The sequence below is a fragment of the Cebidichthys violaceus genome, unplaced genomic scaffold, assembly GCF_023349555.1.
Source record: "Cebidichthys violaceus isolate CVI_PGR_0920_01 unplaced genomic scaffold, fCebVio1.0.p SCAF_29, whole genome shotgun sequence".
Lineage (NCBI taxonomy): Eukaryota > Metazoa > Chordata > Actinopteri > Perciformes > Stichaeidae > Cebidichthys > Cebidichthys violaceus.
This window is the reverse complement of record NW_027176472.1, coordinates 2,062,572-2,088,161: the sequence shown is the minus strand read 5'-3', so window position 1 is coordinate 2,088,161 and position 25,590 is coordinate 2,062,572. Positions and strand designations below refer to the sequence as shown.

At 36.8% G+C, this 25,590-nt stretch overlaps 5 protein-coding genes across 5 annotated transcripts; all 5 read right to left on the bottom strand.

Moving 5' to 3' along the window:
• Window positions 1-1,053: 1,053 nt before the first annotated feature.
• LOC137880718 (odorant receptor 131-2-like) lies at window positions 1,054-2,432 on the bottom strand. Its single transcript, XM_068722224.1, has 2 exons — window positions 2,280-2,432; window positions 1,054-1,848 (listed from the first exon to the last, which is right to left on the bottom strand). The coding sequence occupies exons 1-2, from the start codon at window positions 2,430-2,432 to the stop codon at window positions 1,054-1,056; spliced, it is 948 nt and encodes a 315-aa protein (XP_068578325.1).
• Window positions 2,433-5,937: 3,505 nt separating this feature from the next.
• Window positions 5,938-7,491, bottom strand: LOC137880571 (odorant receptor 131-2-like). The gene is made up of 2 exons (XM_068721985.1): window positions 7,339-7,491; window positions 5,938-6,762 (listed from the first exon to the last, which is right to left on the bottom strand). The coding sequence occupies exons 1-2, from the start codon at window positions 7,489-7,491 to the stop codon at window positions 5,938-5,940; spliced, it is 978 nt and encodes a 325-aa protein (XP_068578086.1).
• A 3,906-nt stretch (window positions 7,492-11,397) lies between these two features.
• LOC137880570 (odorant receptor 131-2-like) lies at window positions 11,398-13,041 on the bottom strand. The gene is made up of 2 exons (XM_068721984.1): window positions 12,886-13,041; window positions 11,398-12,186 (listed from the first exon to the last, which is right to left on the bottom strand). The coding sequence occupies exons 1-2, from the start codon at window positions 13,039-13,041 to the stop codon at window positions 11,398-11,400; spliced, it is 945 nt and encodes a 314-aa protein (XP_068578085.1).
• A 4,140-nt stretch (window positions 13,042-17,181) lies between these two features.
• On the bottom strand, window positions 17,182-20,130 carry LOC137880717 (odorant receptor 131-2-like). Its single transcript, XM_068722223.1, has 2 exons — window positions 19,981-20,130; window positions 17,182-17,949 (listed from the first exon to the last, which is right to left on the bottom strand). The coding sequence occupies exons 1-2, from the start codon at window positions 20,128-20,130 to the stop codon at window positions 17,182-17,184; spliced, it is 918 nt and encodes a 305-aa protein (XP_068578324.1).
• Window positions 20,131-22,127: 1,997 nt separating this feature from the next.
• On the bottom strand, window positions 22,128-25,059 carry LOC137880716 (odorant receptor 131-2-like). Its single transcript, XM_068722222.1, has 2 exons — window positions 24,910-25,059; window positions 22,128-22,895 (listed from the first exon to the last, which is right to left on the bottom strand). Exons 1-2 carry the CDS (start codon window positions 25,057-25,059, stop codon window positions 22,128-22,130), a joined length of 918 nt encoding a protein of 305 aa, XP_068578323.1.
• Window positions 25,060-25,590: the final 531 nt, after the last annotated feature.

Below are 25,590 nucleotides of genomic sequence, written 5' to 3'. Positions count from 1 at the left end.
CGCTGCCTCTGTGACACGGCCCCAGATAAGCGGAAGTTAATAGATGGATGGGTGGAGCACCAGGAGAAAAACAGCTGACAGTTTGACAACTATAATAAAAAAGAATCTCAGAAAAAATAAATCAAGAACCAAAAACGAATAAGTCACATGTAATAGCCATGAAGGGAGCAAAATTTAAGCCATGTTTCTGAAAAAAACAAACAAAAAAACATTATTATTTTCAATATTGTTTAATTTTTGAATAAAGAACATCTTTCTAAAAAGCTACTGTACAGCGTGAGAAACACATAGAATAATGATAAAATAAAAATAAAGATATTGTCTCTTAATACAAAGAAAAGATCACAGTATGGAATGAATCTCATATTTATATCTGCCTTTGCAACAAAACAACTACAATCATTTCAATGTGTCAGCACAAACACACAAATAAAGAACAATATAAAACCATGTTTTTGTGCAGCACAATGTGTAAAATGACATGCATGCAGTTGTATTATCTTTTATCCTCCCTCAAGAAAATGTGAAGGTTTTTGAATCATTGTCTTCTATAGATCACACCCAAAAAAAGCTTATTATTTAAAGATCTAACAGCCTTCTTCTGAAAATGGAATTAATCTGGAATTGTCATCGAAACCATATTCTGTGAATCAAGAGTACATTTTAAAAACCTTTTAATAATGTGTAATTAATAATATTTGTTCGAAAATAAAAAAGTTATGACAGTCAGTTCACGAATTATCTTACAAAAAGGAGCTTGCTAATGGTAATAATTACAATAGCCTATCCTTGACCTAGGCTTCCAAGCTCCAGTATATATGTATATGTATATACAGTCTATGTGTATATACTGTTTATGTGTGTATATATATGTGTATATGTATATATATATATATGTGTAAATATATATATGTGTGTAAATATATATGTGTAAATATATATATATATATAAATACATATATATATATTCATGTGTATATGTATATATGTATATATATATATAATTATATAGACATATATGGTCTAGTACAGCAACATTATTTTTGGTGAGGTTCATGGTTTGATGCTTGGTCTCATTGTACACAGCAGATACTTCTTTAGATGCTGTCTGAATGTATTGTCTCGTAGCCCGTACACAATAGGACTGACCAACCTGGGGAGGATGTGGACGATGATATATGAGACAAAGATGATATTTTTAGAATATTCAGGAAAGCTGTACACCAGAGCCTTTCTGATCAGATGGGCTACATAGGTGAGCATACACAGCAGTAGCTGAAAGCCATGCAGCAGGATTGTGTTCCTGGCTTTGTTTGTTTCTCCTTTAGTTGATTTAGATGCTTTAGCTGTTTTAGCAGCTAAGATGATCTTGATGTAAGTGTAGAGGAGCGTGAGCCAAACAACAACCAGATAAACTGCATAGGAAACGTCCTTCTTTTTGAAGTGGATTGGGTGACGGAACAGATCATCATTATGACAATAAATGGTGGAATAAAAGAATTCCACAGGCTCTGTAGCCAGTAAAATAAAGACATCTGGTAGCGTTGAAACTGCACTCATGGCCCAAATCAAACCGATCAGGATGTATGTTCTTTTGATGGTACAGAGCTCAGTGTGTCGCAGTGGTAGACAGATAGCGATGTAACACTCCACGGCCATGACAGCTAAATTTAATGGAGTGTTGAGGGTGGTGAAGACAGTAAATGTAACAATGAGGCAACATAAGGAAACATTAATTCTGTAGAAGATGTAACTTAAGAAAAACAGGCTGATTGATGTTGTCATCTGGATCATGTCATTCACCACCAGGTGGATAAAGAGGATGTAACGGGGATTCACATAAAATATCTTAAGGAGAGAAAAAAGAAAAGAATCACAGTTTAAACAACTCAATATTTTTCATATATTGGTAACAAAAAAAATAATAATACTGATAATAACATATAAGATAAGCCTTTATTGATCCTCAGAAAAAAATATATAATTACAGATAATAATAAGAATAAACAATAAACAATAAGGGGCATATACAAATAAAATAAGAATTTGAGTAATCATAAAAATCATTCAGGAGAATAATATTTCAACAAAGAACAACATTGTGTGGTATAATGTTGCATCCATCAGACATAATATATGATATGATAAAGTAATGATATCCGGCATTTGTCCGTATAAATATATAGAAATAATAGAAATATAATATAGTGTATGATGTAATAAAACAGTATGACATATTAACAAAGTGTAACACACAATCAGTGCTAAAGGATTCTGACCTGGTGTTTCCTGAAGGTGTGAATCAAGGAACCGTTGATGTAGTTGATGATGAAGCCAAGAATCAGAACAATCACATTTTTGGCTACGACTGTGCTGTAGGAGTCTCGATAACTCGGAGTCGACACGTTAAAGCCAGAAGATGATGAATTCATTGAGCTGATCTGAGGATCCTGCAAGCCTCTGATGAACATTTCAAACATATTTCAAATTGAATCTCTTAATGTGTTCATCTTACAAAACATATTTCCAACTATAGCAGGAATACCTTGGTTAACCATTGAAGTGAGAGTAAAATAAATCTACAGCCAATTCACTCATCCTCATACTTTTTATAGGAAAACCATTCATCTTTAAATAAAGGTATGTGTGTATATATATATATATATATATATATATATATATATATATAGTAGATGGCTCATTTCAGAATGAGTCCCTACAAAGAACATTTTTATGTGAAAATGAAAATCTTATTTGCTTCATTAAAAGAATGTTTTAACAACTTCAAAACAAGAATGTATAAATCATGATTTAAATGTTATGTTGAATGATCATTTAAAAAAAAATGCTGCCTGTTTTTGTTGTTTTGATATGAACTGAAACACAGTTTACCATCTAGTTGTTGAATTGTATTTAGAAATTTAGAAAATGGGCATAACAATTCCATATAGTCAAAATTATTACAAAATTCTAAACAACACCATAATAAAATACTACCCTAACACAGTATGAGAGCATCAAAGACATACCTACCTTAGATAGTATGCTCTAGTTTCCACCTTCACCAGTTATGAAATGAGTGTGAGTGTTTGATCTCTTTTTATAAAGCAGCATCAGGGACGCTGCTGCTGTAACCTGAATGACTTCATCCAGCTAAAGATATGAAGAAAAGCTGTTGTTTCAATGTTGTTTCGAATAACAAGCTCTAATTTCATGCTTTTTTATGCACTCTGGCACCTTATTTATATTCAAAGTCCTCCCATCCATCCATTAACTTCTGCTTTTCCAGGTCGAAGGCTTCGGAAGGTGTTCCAGATGTCTTCCTCCTCAGTAATGCTTTCCAGCTCCTCCTGGGGGACAGCGAGGCGTTCCCAGGCTGGACGACATATGTAACCTGTCCAGCGTGTTTTGGGTGTAGCCCGGGGCCAGTTGGACATGCCCAGAAAACCTCTACAAGGAGGCGTCCAAGAGGATCCAGATCAGATCTTGAACCACCTCAGCTGGTCCCTTTTGAAGGAGCAGCGTCTCTACTCCGAGCTCCTTCTGGATGTCTGAGAACATCACACTTTTCTCTAAGGCCGAGCCCAGACTCCTTATGAAGGATGTTAATTTTGGCTTGTCGCTTGCGGTGCTCACATGTGTTAAAAACTAGAAGCTTTTGTATCAGAAAACGAGGATCTTTAGAAGTGCGCTTTAAACTGAGGCGACCTCGCCGCCGCCGAGCAGACTCACCCGGTCTACTGCCAGGGGTGGTCAGGGATCAACAGGATGCTGCTAGCAGGCCCGTAGCCTTCAGAGAAAAGCGGCTAGATTCTCTGTCTGTTGTCCGGTCGCCCCCCCATGTGTTCCCCTGCACAGTGTTAACCCAGGCTCACGTTATCCCGATCCCTGATTTAAGGAGTCCCGGGACTTTTGAGGTCCTGAGAAGAACTGTGAGTAGCGGGAGAGGGGCAGAGGACGTGCCCTTTCTATTTAACTCACCCACTTGGCCTGATTGACTTGACAATTGTCAAGTTTTTGTTGTTTTTTGTTGTTTTTTTCTAAATTGACCTTGACTGAGTTCAAGTATCTCTGGGTCTTGTCCACCAGTGAGGGTAAAATGGAGCGGGAGATGGACGGGAGGTTCATTGTGGTATCAGCAGTGCTGACGTTGTACCGGACCGTATACCAGTCCATCTATGTTCAGACTGTTGTGGAAAAGAAGTTCAGACCAGACTAGTTAAAGTCTAAACCAGTGATTTTCAACCACTGTTCCATGGCACACTGGGGTGCCTTAAGAGGTCGTCAGGTGTGCCGTGGGAAAATGTCCAATTTCACCTAATCGGTCCAAAAGAATATTATTTAGTTGCTGCAAATACATTGCAATTGTTGAGCTTCTGAGCCTGCAATATAGTGGATGGCTAATTAATTAAATACTCTTTGAGGAAGAGCTTTGTGCGTACCTTTCTTCAGTTCCAGGATATCAGCTTTGTGTTCATCTAAACAGGCCCAGGTTTCACACTGAGTAAGGATCAACAAATTGAGAGACTTGTCCTTAAATTGTCAGCATATATGCTGTATTATGCTACAATGTGTCATTTTGTAACTTTTTTGGTTGTTGGGGTGCCGCAGGATCTTTTTAATATAAAAAGTTGAAAAACACTGGTCTAAACTACTGATCCCCAACTCTATTCTTATTCTATTCTTAATACCTGTTGGTGTCCTGATGATCTTTGAAGAATGCACTGGAATCAGACAGAGTTCAATGCAATAGACTTTATTCTTCAAGCAAAGAACACAAACCAAGCCATTCTCCAGAAAATGACTGACTTATTCTGTTCTTACATAGTATTCTATGGTGTGGCTGACATCAGATTTACCCTTTTAAGCTCTTCCTCTGTTTTCCTTTGAAATCACAGGTGTGTTTCTTTTCCAGTTATGTGGGTGTGAGTTATGTTCCTATGATTTTGTAATGTGTGTATTGCATGTGCCAGTGTGTCATAGTCAACTTTCTAGTGGGAGTTGAAGGCTCTGATGCCGGCTAGTAGATCCTGATCCTTTTAAGGCAAACACACTCTATGTTGACCTATTCAGACGACACTATGTTCACACTAGTTGTCAATATGTAGATGTCATATATGTGAGTTTCAAACATTTAGACATAGTTAAACAAATATATAGCTGATGGTGCTATAATTTCTTAGCAAAAATATATCAAAAACGAATAATTCACATTTAATAGCCATGAAGGGATCAAGATTTAAACCATGTTGCTGAAAAAAACAAACTTAAAAAAAATTTATTTTCAATATTGTTTAAATTTAGAGTAAAGAACATCTTTCTAAAAGGCTACTGTACAGAATAAGAGACACATAAAATAATTATAAAATATAAATAAAGATATTGTCTCTTAATACAAAGAGAAGATCACAGATAGAGTATGGAGGTAATCTCATATTTAAATCTGCCTTCACAACACTGCAACCACAATCATTTCAAATAAAGAACAATGTAAAAACATGTGTTTGTGCAGCACAATGTAAAATGACATGCATGCAGTTTTATTACCTTTTATCTTCCCTCAAGAACATGTGAAGGATTTTCACTTAAAACTCTACAATTTCAATTACAATTTTGAATCATTGTTTTCTATAGATCAAACCCCAAAAAGCTTATTATTTACAGATCTAAAAGCCTTCTTTTGAAAATGTAATTCATTTGAAAATGTCATCCATGTAAAATCATATTCTGTAAATCAAAAGAGTACATTCTAAAAATCATTAAATTATTAATAATATTTATTCACAAACAAATAAGTTAAGACGAATGTTCACTAAATATTTTACAAAAAGGAGCTTGCTAATGGTGATAATTACAATAGTCTACAGCTAACCTAGGGTTCCTATCGCCTGTGTGAGTGTGTATCTACATACGTATATATTTATATATATACATGGTCTAGTACAGCAACATTATTTTTGGTGAGGTCCATGGTTTGATGCTTGGTCTCATTGTACACAGCAGATACTTCTTTAGATGCTGTCTGAATGTATTGTCTCGTAGCCCGTACACAATAGGACTGACCAACCTGGGGAGGATCTGGACGATGATATACGAGGCAAAGATTCCTTGTATATAATGTTCAGGAAAGCTGTACACCAGAGCCTTTCTGATCAGATGGGCTACATAGGTGAGCATACACAGCAGTAGCTGAAAGCCATGCAGCAGGATTGTGTTCCTAGCTTTGTTTGTTTCTCCATCAGCTGATTTAGATACTTTAGCTGTTTTAGCAGCTAAGATGATCTTGATGTAAGTGTAGAGGAGCGTGAGCCAAACAACAACCAGGTAAACTGCATAGGAAACTTCCCTATTTTTTAGGTGGATAGGGTGACGGAACAAAATATCCTTTTGACAAAAAATAGTGGAATAAAATAACTCCACAGGCTCTGTAGCCAGTAAAATAAAGACATCTGGTAGCGTTGAAACTGCACTCATGGCCCAAATCGAACCAATCAGGATGTATGTTCTTTTGATGGTACAGAGTTCAGCGTGTCGCAGTGGTAGACAGATAGCGATGTAACACTCCACGGCCATGAAAGCAACATTTAATGGAGTGTTGAGGGTGGTGAAGACAGAAAATGTAATAATGAGGCAACATAAGGAAACATTAATTCTGTAGAAGATGTAGCTTAAGACAAACAGGCTGATTGTTGTCGTCAGCTGGATCATGTCATTCACCACCAGGTGGATAAAGAGGATGTAACGGGGATTCACATAAAATATCTGAAGGAGGAGAGGAAAAAGAGAAAAGAATCACAGTTTAAACAACTCTTTTGGTTACTTTAATCCATCTGTTTCTTCTGTTATCAAGATCAATATTTGATATGTATTGAAAACTGATAAATAAGATAAAATAATATTGATCTTGATAATAAGATATAAGATAAGCCTTAATTTATCTGCACAGAAAAGAAATAAGTACACAAAAATAATAAGAGTAAATAATTAATAAGAAAAGGAATATGAAACAAAAATACAAACAGAAGTAAAATATAAATCATTCAGGAGAAATACTACAAGCCAGATTTTGACATGATATTATAAAGAAATGATACTCTGCATGTGTCTGTATTTATATAGACATATCAAGAAATAAAGAATATTTCAACAAAGAACAACATTGTGTGGTATGATGTTGCATCCATCAGACTAATATATGATATGATAAAGTAATGATATCCGGCATTTGTTCGTATAAATATATATAAATAATAGAAATATAATATAGTGTATGATATAATAAAACAGTATGACATATTAACAAAGTGTAACACACAATCAGTGCTAAAGGATTCTGACCTGGTGTTTCCTGAAGGTGTGAATCAAGGAACCGTTGATGTAGTTGATGATGAAGCCAAGAATCAGAACAATCACATTTTTGGCTACAACTGTGCTGTAGGAGTCTCGATAACTCGGAGTCGACACGTTAAAGCCAGAAGATGATGAATTCATTGAGCTGATCTGAGGATCCTGCAAGCCTCTGATGAACATTTCAAACATATTTCAAATTGAATCATGAATTAAATGTCATGTTGAATGACAGGGGTGTAACGATACACATATTCGTATTGAACCGTTCGGTACGAGGCTCACGGTTCGGTACGCATGACGAACGGAACAATACAGTTTAATAATACTAGTGCATTTGGAAAATGCAGAAGCTTAAACTGTGGGAAATATAATGTTTTCGGTGGAGCCACTGTTCTCAAACTAGCAACACACATGACTGTATCGTACTGAACCGTGAATTTTGTGAACCGTTACACCCTTAATGAATGATCATTTAAAAAAATTGTATATAGAAATTTTGAAAATTAGCATAATAATTCCATATAGTTAAAACATTTTGCAATATTCTAAACAACACCATCATAAAATACTACCCTAACACAGTATGAGAGCATCAAAGGCATACCTACCTCAGATAGTATGCTCTAGTTTCCACCTTCAGCAGCTATGAAATGAGTGTGAGTGTTTCATCTCTTTTTATAGAGCAGCATCAGGGACGCTGCTGCTGTAACCTGAATGATTTCATCCAGCTAAAGATATGAAGAAAAGCTGTTGTTTCAATGTAGTTTTTAATAACAAGCTCTAATTTCATGCTTTTTTATGCACTCTGGCACCTTTTTTACAATCAAACTACACGTTTTAATCAGTGAAAATGTATTTAAAATTTGTTCTTCAAATACTACTGTTTGCTTTCCTTATTCATTGTGATGCTGTAAATGTATGTTGCTGTTAGTAATGTGTATTAGTATTCGGCTGTTACATGTATTTATCTTAACAATTGTGGAATGTAACAAAGTACATTTACTAAAGTACTGTACTCTAGTGCAATTTTCAATACTTGTACTTTAGTATTTTAATTTTCTGACAACCTTTAGTTAGTGTACTTTCAGTATATTTTGATGCTAATACTTTGGTATTTTTTACTTTAGCAATATTTTTAATGCATGTCTTTGACTTGAGTATTTTACACTGTAGTATTACTACTTTTACTTAAGAAGAAACCTGAGTACTCCCTACTTTTTATGTTAAACTTGAAATATTTAAAAAGGTTTTCTTTTAGTCACAAATATATCGTTTTCAGATACCGTTTATTCAGTGTAGTGCCTTTACTTTTCACTCTTTGAAATTGAAAAATGAGAAATATATTTATAAACAAATATACAGTATATTCATATATACTGTGTAATATATACACACAAATATATGTGTATATATATGTATGTATAAACATGTGTTATTCTATTTGGATAAACTTGTAGTTAGTGTATTTTGCACATATCTCAGAAACATTGCATAACTTGACCTCCTGTACAGCCATGTGTACAATGTGTTTTGTACCGGTGTCAGTTTCACCTGGGCAGGCTTTGTCAGGCTCATTGTGTGGAGTCATTAGGTGTGGGGGAGAGGAGCCTCCCGGGGCAGTTACTCCGGTTGCGGAGCGGCAGCACATAGGAATTTCCAGGGCTGACTGTTGAACAGGGACAGAAAGTGAGGCAGCTCCTGAGTAAACATTCTGGGGTCTTTGCAAGGTCAGACATGGATTTGGCATGTAGAAACGTGATAGAGCATGAGATTCCAGTCCAGGATGAAGCCCCGGTTAGGCAGCGGTACCGGCGTATACCCCTAGTCAGTATGTAGCACAGCTATTGCAGCAGGGCATTATTAGGGAAAGCAGTAGTCCCTACTCCTCCCACTTGGTGATAGTGAGGAAGAAGGATGGGTCGCTAAGGTTCTTTGTGGATTACAGGCAGCTCTATGCGAGAACACACGGAGATGCTTTCCCTCTTCCATGTATCGAAGAGTCCTTGGATGCTTTGAGTGGGGCAAGGTGGTTTACCGCTCTTTATCTGGCGAGTGGTTACCATCAGGTGAGAGTGGCTGAGAAAGATCGCTGTAAGACTACATTCTGCACTCTTTTTGGCTTGTATGAGTTTACACGGATGCCGTTCGGGCACTGTAATGTACCAGGCACCTTTCAGCGGTTGATGGAACAAATTTTGGGTGTTTTCGTTTACCATTGAGCAGCACCTTGAGTGCCGAGATTTGGTGTTGTCCCGGCTGGGTTCTCCAAGTTTACGGTTGTGGTGCCAACATTACATTACAGTCATTTAGCAGACACTTTTATCCAAAGCGACTTACAGTTCAGGTTCTATCACACCGTAGGCTACAGGAGCAATTTTGGGGTTAAGTGTCTTGCCCACAGTCGCCCGTTGCCAGTTGCAAAGACCCTGAAATATTGGATTCAGCCCTATGGGGTCCCTTTAAGGTTGCACTCTGACCAGGGGAAATGCTTTGAGGCTGAAGTTGTCCAGTGTCTCTGTGGGTTGTTTGAGATGAAGAAAAGTCGAACAACCCCATATCATGCCCAGGGGAACGGACAGTGTGAGCATTTCAATGGGACGCTGCATGATCTGTTGCGGACCATGCGCCTGGAGCAGAAAAGGAGGTGGGTTGAGTACCTTCTGGAGCTGGTGTATGCTTATAACACCACTGAACATCAAAGTACTGGCTACTCACCGTATTTTTTCATGTTCAGGAGAGCTCCAGTGGTTTTGCTGGATGTCTGGCTGGGACAGGATAGAGAGGATTTTGAGGGTAATGTGCATGAGTGGGTTGAGGAACATCAGAGGAGGTTGGGCTGTGCCTACGCTCAGGCTAGAAGGGCAAGGGAGCGTTGTGGAGGGAAAGGGGGAAGTTGGCTTGGAGGAGCTGTCTCCCCCCTCCCGTCCAAAGAGGACTAAGGTTCTTTCCCGCCCGGTAGGTGAGGAGGGAGTAAGTGCAGGTGAGAGGTCACCACATCCACTGCCGAATAGGGGTTGCTGTATTGCTGGACAGCCGTAAGTGAGACACTGCCTTGGAGTTTTATTTCTTTTCTTTTGCTTTGATTTAATTGTTTGTTTTGCCTATCCTGGCACGTAGTCTGTGAGCTCCCCCTGTACGCCAAACAAGCTGTTACAATTTAAACCAGAGATTTATATTGTTACACTAATAAAGATTTGTATTTTCATTACAACGCTGCTTCATGCGTATTCATGCCTTAACAGCTTCTGAACCTGATCTCTGTGGCAACGGGGCGCTACAGTTTCACAAGAGAAAGTATGTATTCATATTTTGTCCCACCCCTTGTGAAGTATGAATATTGTTTATTATAACATATGCAAGGTTATGATAAGAATGATTATAATAAGAGTACTAAAATAATGCTAAAGGGTTTTGCCCTGGTGCTTTCTGAAGGTGTGAATCACAGGGTCCCATTGATATAGTTGATGGTCAGACCAAGTGCCAGAACAATCACATTTTTTGGCTACAAACAAACAAACAATAACATCACTGCCATATTCATGCCTAATTTAGATAGAATATTGATGGAGCAGCTACACTGTTAGCATAGTCCAGTCCTGATGGAGCCGAACTCCATTCAGAAAACAAGCATTTTAAAAGTGGTTTGTGTGTCGTCTTGTGGACAGTCCTGACAGAGCAATTAATTCAAACATCATTGTGTAGTTTCTAAGATATCCTTTTGATCAGTTTATTGCAATTAAATCACAGCAAAATATATTTATTTTGGGTTCCTAATTAACCAGATTTATTCAGCCGACATGCAGCTTGCTAGCTACAGTAAATACAGTTTTTTTTAAATGCTTTTGAATGATGCAATCACAAGGTTGTTTGCTTTTCTGAAGATATTCCAAACCGGCAAAAGCAGCAATGGTGGTTAACTCGTCCGTGAACGGAAATTCTATTTAATTGTATGTGTATATCCCAATATCACAAAATTTGCCTAAAAAAATACTTTAACGGGAGGGGGGGGGGGGGGGGTACCATGTACCAACTACATGAGGAGAAACATTATTTTCTGAGATGTGCCACCTTTGGATGGCAGTTTACTGTACACAGATACCTTTTGAGGTACTTCCTGAAAGTCTTGTCTCGCAACCCGTAGACAATAGGATTAACGAAGCGAGGGAGGATTTGGTTTATGATAAACAAAGCAAAGCTTAAAGCTGCAAAACTTCTTGGGAAAAAGTATGTGAGCACTTCAGTTAACATTGGTTGCACATAAACCATCATACACAAAAGCACCTGAAAGCCGTGAAGCATGATAGTGTTTTGTGCCTTTTTAGCATCTGCTTTAGCAGCTTTGGCCACAAAAAAAATTCTGAAGTAAGTGTAGAACAGAGTGAGCCAAACCACCACCAGAAACAATATGTGGGACGCATTCCTCTTCTTTTGACTGTAAGTGCTCCTAAACACAGTGTCCCTGCTGCAGAACACTCTTGAGTTTAAGAACTGCAGAGGTTCAGTGGCCAAAAGGATGAAGACATCCGGCAGGACAGACAGCGAACTCAGTGTCCAGACTATCCCAATGACGATATATGTTCTCCTGACCGTACATATGGAGTTATAGCGGAGAGGAATGCAGACAGCAACGTAGCACTCTGCTGCCATAAAAGCTAAGTTCAGAGGGGTGTTTTGAGTGGTGAAGATGGCTGGCAAGATGAGGAGGCAACAGAAGTATACATAAATGGTGTGGAAGGTGTAGGTGAAGACGAAGAGGGAAATGCTGGTTGTCAGCTGGATCATGTCGTTCACCACCAGGTGGATGAAAAGGATGAAGCGAGGGTTCGTCTTGAAGATCTGAATCGAGCAGCAGAACCGGGGTTTAGATTGCAGTAAATTACAGATCTCGACCGTACACCTTCCCCAAAACTTCTAACAGTAAGAACTTCAGCATCTGTTCTATCATCAGTGTTTGTTTTGTACCACTCGATATGTGTCATTCACATTTATGTTGAATCGCTGTGATAGTGACAGAATTATCTATGTTTAAATCAATAATTTTATAACACAATGTTCACATATTGCCTCAAGCTCAACGTGTTTTCATTCTTTTGAGCACCACTCATACAAGGCATATCATCTGGGTTAGAATTATGGGTAGCGCCATAGAGGGGGCATGTCTGCAGCACCGGACTTTCAATCTCCACTCCGCCGTGACGAGTTGTCACAGTCTTTTCCTTTTGATAGAGTCCTGGAACGATCTTCATACTGAAGCGGGTGCGTGAGGGGATTTCGTAGTAGTCGCCTAATTACATGTGTGCCGAACCGTGAGAGGTCGATCGATCCGTGATCCGTTACACACTAGCAGCAATTCAATAATATTTTTTTGGACCGATTAAGTGAAATTGGACATTTTCCCACGGCATACCTAATCTCTCATGGCACACTGGTGTGCTGCGGCACAGTGGTTGACAATCACTGCTTCACACTGATATTCCTTTCTTTACCTGCTTAACTAATTACTTTTTTCTGTTGTGTCAATTCAGTTTTACTCACATGATGCTTGTTGAACGTGTGGACCATTGTAGCATTGATGTAGTTGATGGTGATGCCGAAAACAATGACGATCACATTCTTGCCAACAGCCATAACAAACGTGTCCCTGTAACTCAACGCTCCGGTCACATTGCTCTCCCCTGCTGTGAAATTCATGTCTGCATCCGAGAAACTTGTTCAATCTTAAGACACAAAATATATGATGTTAAACAACTAGATATAAAAAAACTAAGACATAAAATATATGATGTTAAACAACTGCAAACTAAAAAGCATAAAAACATAAAATATTTGATATTAAACAACTACATATAAAAATACAAATGCATAAAATATATGATGTTAAAGAACTAGATATAAAAAAACAAAGACATAAAATATATGATGTTAAACAACTGCAAACTAAAAAACCTTAAGACATAAAATATATGATGTTAAACAACTACATATAAAAAACAAAGACATAAAATATATGATGTTAAACAACTACATATAAAAAACCTAAAGACATAAAATATATGATGTTAAATAACTACATATAAAAAACAAAGACATAAAAGATGTTAAACAACTACATATAAAAAAGACATAAAATATATGATGTTAAACAACTACATATAAAAAACCTAAAGACATAAAATATATGATGTTAAACAACTACATATAAAAAACCTAAAGACATGAAATATATGATGTTAAACAACTACATATAAAAAACAAAGACATAAAAGATGTTAAACAACTACATATAAAAAAGACATAAAATATATGATGTTAAACAACTACATATAAAAAAGACATAAAATATATGATGTTAAACAACTACATATAAAAAACCTAAAGACATAAAATATATGATGTTAAACAACTACATATAAAAAACCTAAAGACATGAAATATATGATGTTAAACAACTACATATAAAAAACAAAGACATAAAATATATGATGTTAAACAACTACATATAAAATACAAATACATACAATATATGATGTTTACCAACTGCAAATAAAAAACAATATTTTTAAAACTTTGCATCTATATATATATATATATATATATATATATATATATATTCCAATTTGTTTTTTCATTTTAATTGAAATTACAAGACGTCAAGTGAAGCAAACAAAAAAGCACTGACCTCAGATAGTGGATTCCGATCTGGAGTTGAATCAGATTCTGCTTTAGCAAGAGAAATTATTATTTATACAGCAGGTTCAATAAAAGACATAAAATATATGATGTTAAACAACTAGATATAAAAAAACTAAGACATAAAATATATGATGTTAAACAACTGCAAACTAAAAAGCATAAAAACATAAAATATTTTATATTAAACAACTACATATAAAAACACAAATGCATAAAATATATGATGTTAAAGAACTAGATATAAAAAAACAAAGGCATAAAATATATGATGTTAAACAACTGCAAACTAAAAAACCTTAAGACATAAAATATATGATGTTAAACAACTACATATAAAAAACAAAGACATAAAATATATGATGTTAAACAACTACATATAAAAAACCTAAAGACATAAAATATATGATGTTAAATAACTACATATAAAAAACAAAGACATAAAATATATGATGTTAAACAACTACATATAAAAAACAAAGACATAAAAGATGTTAAACAACTACATATAAAAAAGACATAAAATATATGATGTTAAACAACTACATATAAAAAACCTAAAGACATAAAATATATGATGTTAAACAACTACATATAAAAAACCTAAAGACATGAAATATATGATGTTAAACAACTACATATAAAAAACAAAGACATAAAAGATGTTAAACAACTACATATAAAAAAGACATAAAATATATGATGTTAAACAACTACATATAAAAAACCTAAAGACATAAAATATATGATGTTAAACAACTACATATAAAAAACCTAAAGACATGAAATATATGATGTTAAACAACTACATATAAAAAACAAAGACATAAAATATATGATGTTAAACAACTACATATAAAAACCTAAAGACATAAAATATATGATGTTAAACAACTACATATAAAATACAAATACATACAATATATGATGTTTACCAACTGCAAATAAAAAACAATATTTTTAAAACTTTGCATCTATATATATATATATATATATATATTCCAATTTGTTTTTTCATTTTAATTGAAATTACAAGACGTCAAGTGAAGCAAACAAAAAAGCACTGACCTCAGATAGTGGATTCCGATCTGGAGTTGAATCAGATTCTGCTTTAGCAAGAGAAATTATTATTTATACAGCAGGTTCATTGAGTTTGTGTGCACACTTCTGACCTGAAACACACCCACACTGTTTGCGTGTGTGACGTTTGGAAAACAATTCACTGTCACTATACCGTTAGTTTCATTCTTCTCCTCTTCCTACGATTGCGGTCTTTTAGTGTGATTCTGGAAGTAATGCCACACAAAATAAAAAGTGTCAAATAATAGGAAGAAATTGTAGATTGTAATAGGATGTTGAAACAAATCAATTCAATTCAATCATGTCACACCTGAATACTAAAAGTAGTCAAACTAAGTATAACATAGAGCATTGAACATAATGACATAGAACATAGAACATAGAGGGCCAGTGACAAGTGCACCTTGCTCGTTCCCCGACTCAGTCTGCTGAAGAATGCACCGATGCAGGGCCTGTTGTATATGCGACAGTACAGTCAACCAATCGGTATCTGTCAGTATACGTTTAAAGGCAATGCAACTTTCCTTATTGTCTGGAGGCGATTAGGAAGGATATGTCCATCAGTCTTTTCCGTCTTTTCTGGATTGCTCTTTTCATACTTTCACACCATGACATTCTCTTTCTTCTTCTTAGGTTGTGTGTTGGAGCTGCTTGGTAGTCGGTCTGTGAGCGTGTCTTGTCAACGTGACTGGTTTGCATTAAATCTTTCGTACAACTGTAACTATAAACCTGAGCCAGCCCTAACAATAAACCTGAGCCAGCCCTAACAATAAACCTGAGCCAGCCCTAACTATAAACCTGAGCCAGCCCTAACAATAAACCTGAGCCAGCCCTAACTATAAACCTGAGCCAGCCCTAACTATAAACCTGAGCCAGCCCTAACTATAAACCTGAGCCAGCCCTAACTATAAACCTGACTATAAACTTAAAACTTCCACAATTAATATATAACGACACACTATAGTGAGTCAGTAATGTAAGACGAGTTTTGTATGACTACAGAATGAGATTATGCAAATGCAAAGAAAACAGTTAAAAGAGTCAATTTGTGAATGGTTCACAAATAAAGTGAATTTGTTGCGCTGAGGTACTTTCAAGAATATATATGCAAAATACAATGACCAACTGAGACCAGGACTAACATGTCAATTCAGGTACATGCTATTTTGCATCAAGATTCCTCAGTTTCCTAAAGTCGTTATTTACAATTGGATGTGTCTCTATGTCCTATCTGCTTCTCAGGAATGTAGACGCTCATGAAACAGGAAAGCTGGGCTCATTAAACCTGGTAGGCTCAGCCTTTACAAAGGTCTTACAGTTCATAAATTGGTCTGAGTGTCAAGACTGACCACAAAGCTGCTGTGAGTTTATCTATTTTGATTCTATCCAGACATGGTAAATTGAGTCCAACCACTTAGTGCCCTATGGGTCGTGAGAGCAGTTCCTGAAAGAAGTTTATTAGTCATTTGTCATCATCATCATTGTTGTATTTATTGCATTTCCGTTTCATCATCTTTCCGTTGACAGTCGCTACAAGTGAGAGATTCAGGCATACATCTTAATCCCTGCATCACGTGACTCCAGTTAAACCACTTTTAACCTCACGTTGCTTCTTTCTCTTTTGTGATCTCTTTACATTCATCAATTTTGATTGAACTGGAGGGTTTAAATGAAACAATTGTTCCGAGCAACGCAGAAGGATAATCAAGCTTACAGCACATTTGACACTCCCCTGACACTTTTGCAATTTTGTCTTCCTGAGCTGTAGACAGAGGAGATCATTTACCCAAGGGGCATTCAAAAGGTTTCATACCTGTAGCTGCACTGGTCAAGGAATTGTGGGCATATTCCTCCTAACGCAAGTGAGTAATTAAAGAAGAGGAGTTCTGGGCAGTTTCACAATGAAGGGCTGCAGACTGAAGATGATAGCAAAAGGTAAGACTCACAGAGCTTCCTGTGAACACTCGATTTAATACTCAACTGTTTTTCTATAATTTCATGAAGTAAACTAAAATGGAACGTTTTTGAAAGCCCTCCGTATTATAATCCGTGAGCTGTATCCTACTGTGTGCTCATTTTACACAATAGATCTCTTTTTAAGTACTTCCTGAAAGTCTTGTCTCTTAAGCCATAGATGATTGGACTAATGCATCGTGGCAGGATCTGTGCAATAATATAACAGGTGAACAGGGCGTCTGAATAATTGTTAGGGAACCAAAGCAGCAGAGGCTGCTTTAACTGGGGTGTTGCATATGATGCCATACAAAGCAACAGATGGAACCCATGGAGGAGGATTGTGTTTCTGGCCTTTTTAGCATCTGAGCTAGCTTTTTTTGCAGTGAACAGGATGTTGAAGTAAGTGTAAAAGACAACAAACCAATCTATAACCAGATACACAATATAGGTAATATCTTTCTTCTTGATGATGTGGGGATTTGAGAAGACGGTTGCTCTGAGACAGAAGACTCTGGAATGAAAGAAGTCCAGCGGCTCTGTGGCCAAAGTGATGAACAGATCAGGAAGAACAGACAACAGGCTTGTCGCCCACAATAAACCGATCAGCATTAACGTTCTCCTGACGGTACAGATCTGCGCGTGGCGAAGGGGGACGCAGACGGCGATGTAGCACTCCACCGCCATGCAAGCCAGGTTCAGAGGGGTGTTTTCGGTGGTGAAAAGAGCAATCAGGATGAAGATGCTGCAGACGGAGACGTGTATTTTGTAGATGGTGTAGCTGATGACGAACAGGATGACAGTCAGCGTGACTTGGATCATGTCGTTGATCACCAGGTGAATAATAAGGATGTAGCGAGGATTCGTGTAGAAGATCTGGAGGGTGGAAAAAGAGAACACAGGATGGAAGTAAAGATTTCTTCTCCTGCAGAACAGCATTAAACGAAGAACGATGAATAACAACACTTAACATTAACATTTCAGCATTGCTTATGGTTGGACAATATGTAATAAGTATTGAGAGGCAATATAAACTTGTAGACACTTTTTTTCTACTTGATTAACAAAAACATATTCTCATTGTTTAAAATCGATTTATTTCCATTTACTTAAAAAAAAAAAAAAAAAAAATTCCCCAAACTTGAATTTGTCCATTATTTTAATAGTTCAGTACTGTATGCAAGATAACAGGTATGTTTATGCATAGCAGTGGCACTAATAGGCCATCACTCATTTTTGTTTCCACATTAATGTTTAAAATAAAAAACGTCAATTTGAATAGCTTGTATGCATGATTATCATACAAGGTGTGTTCATGAATGGCAGTGGCACGGCCACCCTACTCACTGTACCTTTAAAATAAAAACATGAATATATGAACCTGTGTATTATTTGAATAGCTTAGTATTGAATGCACTATAACAAGGTATGTTTATACATGGCACTAGGCCCACTTTAATATAAAACACAATTTTATACAATATATATAGTAGGGGGTCCCTGCTCCATCTCCCTATCAGTTTGGGGGTCCTTGGCCTGAAAAACGTTGAAGACACCTGGTTTAAAGAGTTATGACCAAGGTAAGTAGTGAGTGGGTCATATTAAAGTTACAGACTATGTAATATTTCAGCTGTTACCAATAAGTTTATGATGATCTGTTTATCAGTCAACTCCAACCATAACACAGATCAAGGGTTGCAAATTTACTTTAAATACTGAAAGGTTTATTTTAGTTCTGATGAATGAGCATTTATGCTTTTGCTATTGTCAAACTATTGTACATTATATTGTTGTAATAATCATTTTCAGTCGCTTTTGCTAATAAAAATGGTAAACATCACCTAAAATAAGTGGTAATTATTGAAAACGTGCCAAAATCAAACTTGTCTGGAGACAATGGCCATAATTAAAAATATATATTATTCTGCAACCTGCTCACGTAGCAGCTTCATCACAGTAAACAGTTATTGCCTACAAGTGGCGATATGAATAGAGTATAGAATTTTAACAATATAAATAAACAGGGTGTCACTTTCTGCGTTTGTTTAATGTTAACAACAAACACTCATGAGGTGTGTTATACCTTTCAGTGCTGTCTATTGGAACAAAGAGCTCCATTAGAGATGTTCTGGTACTGTTTTTCCTTCTCGGTACCGATTCGATACCAGCGTGTTAACAACAAGGAGTCCTGTTCAACAGTAATTATTTGAATCATCCCATACATACGGGTTCATATACATGACATGTCACCTCTGTATTAAACCTTCCTCCGTGAGGTTCAGTGTCTCGCTCAGAGACGCTCTGCCCACTCGGACAGAACCAGAACTACTGAAAGACAAAAGAAGTCAGGAAGTATGACACAGTTCCTGTGTCTTAAAAGTGTTTATTGTTAACATCAAATAAATCTGGAAAGCAACCGCATATTTATTTATATTACAAATGTAGTTATTCTATTTCTAGATTGTACTCTGTTCAGAAGGCCAAAGACTGTTTACTGTGCAGCCACCTGTTCTTTTTCATTGTGCCGCTGTCTGAACTCATCACAGATGGTTTGTTTGGGAAGAAGCCCCACTCGTTTGAATATTGACTGAATGTTTTCATAGTTCCATAAAAAAAGAAATGGTAGAAGTGGTTCTCCCAGTTAAACTTTTTTCATATATCAATAAGTGAAGGTGATCACTGTAATAGTTATGAACCAGGACCTCCAGTTTGTCCATTAAATAGATAGTTATATACAAATGTAGTAATAAATAGATAGTTATATACAAATGCAGTAATAAATAGATAGTTATATACAAATGTAGAAGGCTGAACCTGTTATTTCAATGTCACTCCGACTCACTAATTAAAATTTTAATCTCCAGCATACTTCTTTTTTGTTTCCACATAACTAAAGGAGCATCATACCTGGTGGTTATGAAAGGTGTGGATGAGGGCAGCATTGATGTAGTTGATGGAGATGCCGAGAAGCACCACGATCACGTTCTTGATCACAGCCTTAGTGAAGGAGTCTCGGTACTCCAGAACCAAGGTCACGTTGACGGACGACGCGTTCATCGCTAACAAAGGATTGTAAATATTGACAATAATTTAAAAGAAATTCCAATATTGACCCTTTGAGTGAGACATTCCCAAAGAAAATGTGTTACTACTTACTTATGTATTCTTAAAACTATCGGTGTAAATGTTCTAGTTGTTGTTTACTGTTACAAACAATATTATGATCAGAGCATCACTTCCTATTATGATGAGTGGCAGAGTGTGTGAAAATTACAGTTTTAGTTTTTACTCATCGACAATATTTCTATCTATATTAATCATAGATATTCAATTTCAATACTTTAACCTCCAAAACATCTGAAGCGAGAGTTGATGTGAGCTGAAAGTTTTTCTGTCCACCAGTAAGAAAAAAGAAACTTCAGGACCAACCCGACCTGTTTCTTCTCAGTGATTCATCCAGCAGACAGAAACACACCTGTAGACTACCAACCAACCCACGGGGTCATATTCACATATTCTGAACCAACCAATCTCTAGTTTCAAGTCTTCTTCAATACAGCATGATGTTCATTTACTAAGTTATGGTCCATTCAGAGTCAAACAGACCATAAAGCAGGGGATGCTTTAGGGGCGGGGTTACACCGTGATTGACAGGTCTCTACCAAAGACGTATACGGCGTCTCTACGTCACTCCTCCTAAGTCCAGATATGGTCACTTCCTGTTCACTGGTTGCAACAAAAAAAAAGGTGGCAACTGCTGTAATCCAAAAATATTATTATTATTATTATTATTATTATTACCACTAATAATAGTGGTAATAATAATATTTATTATCGTGTGTTCATGTGTTTATGTGTTCATGAATACTGCTGTTAAAAATAACCTGATCTGTTTAAAGTGTTTCAAACCAAATGTTATTGTACTTTTGTTCATATAGCAGTACTTTTAAAATAAAAGTGAGCAATACACTACTTTTGAATTCATTATTGAACTTTGCGCATAACAATGAGACTAATCAAGATTACAATTGTAATCGTTGCCCAGCACTAATATATATTATGACATCATCCGCATGTTGTGATGACTTTAACAGATCACATTCAAAGTAAAGCGCATTAGATTTTCTACAATGTTTGATTTCTGCTCTGTGATGTGTTCTTGTTGATCAGCTGACATTAAGACGTGAAGCAAACCGGCTGGAGGTCTTTGTGTAGCTTTTACACAAAGGCTCAGTTGTCCCCAGGAATGTTGTTTCTGGAGCGACATGGTGCATCTGATCCCAGGATGATAAGTGAACTGGAAAACCTGTGCCCACAGGAGGACCTGGAAGAACAGGAAGAGGCTGGAATAAAAGGACAGTTAGGGGGGCCAGTACCTGGGTCTGGCTGAGCCTGTTGCGCTTCCTTAACCAAAGATTAAATCACCCAGGTAACAACGGCAAAAATACAACAGGTAGGTAGGATGGTGTTAGGACTGGCAGGGGGCCACTTCGGAGACGTGCTGGCGAGAGAGAGCATCAAGTTAAACATGGCGGTAACCATGGCGGTAAGTCTGTGTCAACCTGAAGCAGCCAAAACATGACGCCCAGCAGTCTTGATGGGAGTTAAGGTGATGCCCCTCATACAGTCAAGTAGAAGGCATCAATGGAGCCGCCACATGACTATAATCAAGAATCAACGTCGGTACAAATTGCCGTAACCCAGGAACCAGCTGGTGCTGTTTGACATTGAAGGGTCTCGGCCGTTCTGCCACTACCATAATTTTCTCAGGAGCCATTTTCACCTGCCTGCCTTCAATGATGAAACCCCAAAAGCTCACAGAACTGACAGTATATCCAGAACTCTGCTACTCTGCTGAACACTGTCCCCGGGGTGGAGACTGCTCGCCTCATGAAGTCGTAATCTGCTGGATCCATTGTAGTCAGAATTTATTGTAGAATCCAGGGGTGAATAAGAAACGGTTTGATACTCAACTGTTTTTCTATAATTTCATGAAGTAAACTAAAATGGAACCTTTTTGAAAGCCCTTCGTATTATAATCCGTGAGCTGCATCCTACTGTGTGCTCATTTTACACAATAGATGTCTTTTTAAGTACTTCCTGAAAGTCTTGTCTCTTAAGCCATAGATGATTGGACTAATGCATCGTGGCAGGATCTGTGCAATAATATAACAGGTGAACAGGGAGTCTGAATAATTCTTAGGGAACCAAAGCAGCAGAGGCTGCTTTAACTGGGGTGTTGCATATGATGCCATACAAAGCAACAGATGGAACCCATGGAGGAGGATTGTGTTTCTGGCCTTTTTAGCATCTGAGCTAGCTTTTTTTGCAGTGAACAGGATGTTGAAGTAAGTGTAAAAGATAACAAACCAATCTATAACCAGATACACAATATAGGTAATATCTCTCTTCTTGATGATGTGGGGATTTGAGAAGACGGTTTCTCTGAGACAGAAGACTCTGGAATGAAAGAAGTCCAGCGGCTCTGTGGCCAAAGTGATGAACAGATCAGGAAGAATAGACAACAGGCTTGTCGCCCACAATAAACCGATCAGCATTAACGTTCTCCTGACGGTACAGATCTGCGCGTGGCGAAGGGGGACGCAGACGGCGATGTAGCACTCCACCGCCATGCAAGCCAGGTTCAGAGGGGTGTTTTCGGTGGTGAAAAGAGCAATCAGGATGAAGATGCTGCAGACGGAGACGTGTATTTTGTAGATGGTGTAGCTGATGACGAACAGGATGACAGTCAGCGTGACTTGGATCATGTCGTTGATCACCAGGTGAATAATAAGGATGTAGCGAGGATTCGTGTAGAAGATCTGGAGGGTGGAAAAAGAGAACACAGGATGGAAGTAAAGATTTCTTCTCCTGCAGAACAGCATTAAACGAAGAACGATGAATAACAACACTTAACATTAACATTTCAGCATTGCTTATGGTTGGACAATATGTAATAAGTATTGAGAGGCAATATAAACTTGTAGACACTTTTTTTCTACTTGATTAACAAAAACATATTCTCATTGTTTAAAATCGATTTATTTCCATTTACTTAAAAAAAAAAAAAAAAAATCCCAAACTTGAATTTGTCCATTATTTTAATAGTTCAGTATTGTATGCAAGATAACAGGTATGTTTATGCATAGCAGTGGCACTAATAGGCCATCACTCATTTTCGTTTCCACATTAATGTTTAAAATAAAAACGTCAATTTGAATAGCTTGTATGCATGATTATCATACAAGGTGTGTTCATGAATGGCAGTGGCACGGCCACCCTACTCACTGTACCTTTAAAATAAAAACATGAATATATGAACCTGTGTATTATTTGAATAGCTTAGTATTGAATGCACTATAACAAGGTATGTTTATACATGGCACTAGGCCCACTTTAATATAAAACACAATTTTATACAATATATATAGTAGGGGGTCCCTGCTCCATCTCCCTATCAGTTTGGGGGTCCTTGGCCTGAAAAACGTTGAAGACACCTGGTTTAAAGAGTTATGACCAAGATAAGTAGTGAGTGGGTCATATTTAAGTTACAGACTATGTAATATTTCAGCTGTTACCAATAAGTTTATGATGATCTGTTTATCAGTCAACTCCAACCATAACACAGATCAAGGGTTGCAAATTTACTTTAAATACTGAAAGGTTTATTTTAGTTCTGATGAATGAGCATTTATGCTTTTGCTATTGTCAAACTATTGTACATTATATTGTTGTAATAATCATTTTCAGTCGCTTTTGCTAATCAAAATGGTAAACATCACCTAAAATAAGTGGTAATTATTGAAAACGGGCCCAAATCAAACTCGTCTGGAGACAATGGGCATAATTAAAAATATATGTTATTCTGCAACCTGCTCACGTAGCAGCTTCATCACAGTAAACAGTTATTGCCTACAAGTGGCGATATGAATAGAGTATAGAATTTTAACAATATAAATAAACAGGGTGTCACTTTCTGCGTTTGTTTAATGTTAACAACAAACACTCATGAGGTGTGTTATACCTTTCAGTGCTGTCTATTGGAACAAAGAGCTCCATTAGAGATGTTCTGGTACTGTTTTTCCTTCTCGGTACCGATTCGATACCAGCGTGTTAACAACAAGGAGTCCTGTTCAACAGTAATTATTTGAATCATCCCATACATACGGGTTCATATACATGACATGTCACCTCTGTATTAAACCTTCCTCCGTGAGGTTCAGTGTCTCGCTCAGAGACGCTCTGCCCACTCGGACAGAACCAGAACTACTGAAAGACAAAAGAAGTCAGGAAGTATGACACAGTTCCTGTGTCTTAAAAGTGTTTATTGTTAACATCAAATAAATCTGGAAAGCAACCGCATATTTATTTATATTACAAATGTAGTTATTCTATTTCTAGACTGTACTCTATTCAGAAGGCCAAAGACTGTTTACCTGTTCTTTTTCATTGTGCCGCTGTCTGAACTCATCACAGATGGTTTGTTTGGGAAGAAGCCCCACTCGTTTGAATATTGACTGAATGTTTTCATAGTTCCATAAAAAAAGAAATGGTAGAAATGGTTCTCCCAGTTAAACTTTTATATATATCAATAAGTGAAGGTGATCACTGTAATAGTTATGAACCCGGACCTCCAGTTTGTCCATTAAATAGATAGTTATATACAAATGTAGTAATAAATAGATAGTTTTATACAAATGCAGTAATAAATAGATAGTTATATACAAATGTAGAAGGCTGAACCTGTTATTTCAATGTCACTCCGACTCACTAATTAAAATTTTAATCTCCAGCATACTTCTTTTTTGTTTCCACATAACTAAAGGAGCATCATACCTGGTGGTTATGAAAGGTGTGGATGAGGGCAGCATTGATGTAGTTGATGGAGATGCCGAGAAGCACCACGATCACGTTCTTGATCACAGCCTTAGTGAAGGAGTCTCGGTACTCCAGAACCAAGGTCACGTTGACGGACGACGCGTTCATCGCTAACAAAGGATTGTAAATATTGACAATAATTTAAAAGAAATTCCAATATTGACTCTTTGAGTGAGACATTCCCAAAGAAAATATGTTACTACTTACTTATGTATTCTTAAAACTATCGGTGTAAATGTTCTAGTTGTTGTTTACTGTTACAAACAATATTATGATCAGAGCATCACTTCCTATTATGATGAGTGGCAGAGTGTGTGAAAATTACAGTTTTAGTTTTTACTCATCGACAATATTTCTATCTATATTAATCATAGATATTCAATTTCAATACTTTAACCTCCAAAACATCTGAAGCGAGAGTTGATGTGAGCTGAAAGTTTTTCTGTCCACCAGTAAGAAAAAAGAAACTTCAGGACCAACCCGACCTGTTTCTTCTCAGTGATTCATCCAGCAGACAGAAACACACCTGTAGACTACCAACCAACCCACGGGGTCATATTCACATATTCTGAACCAACCAATCTCTAGTTTCAAGTCTTCTTCAATACAGCATGATGTTCATTTACTAAGTTATGGTCC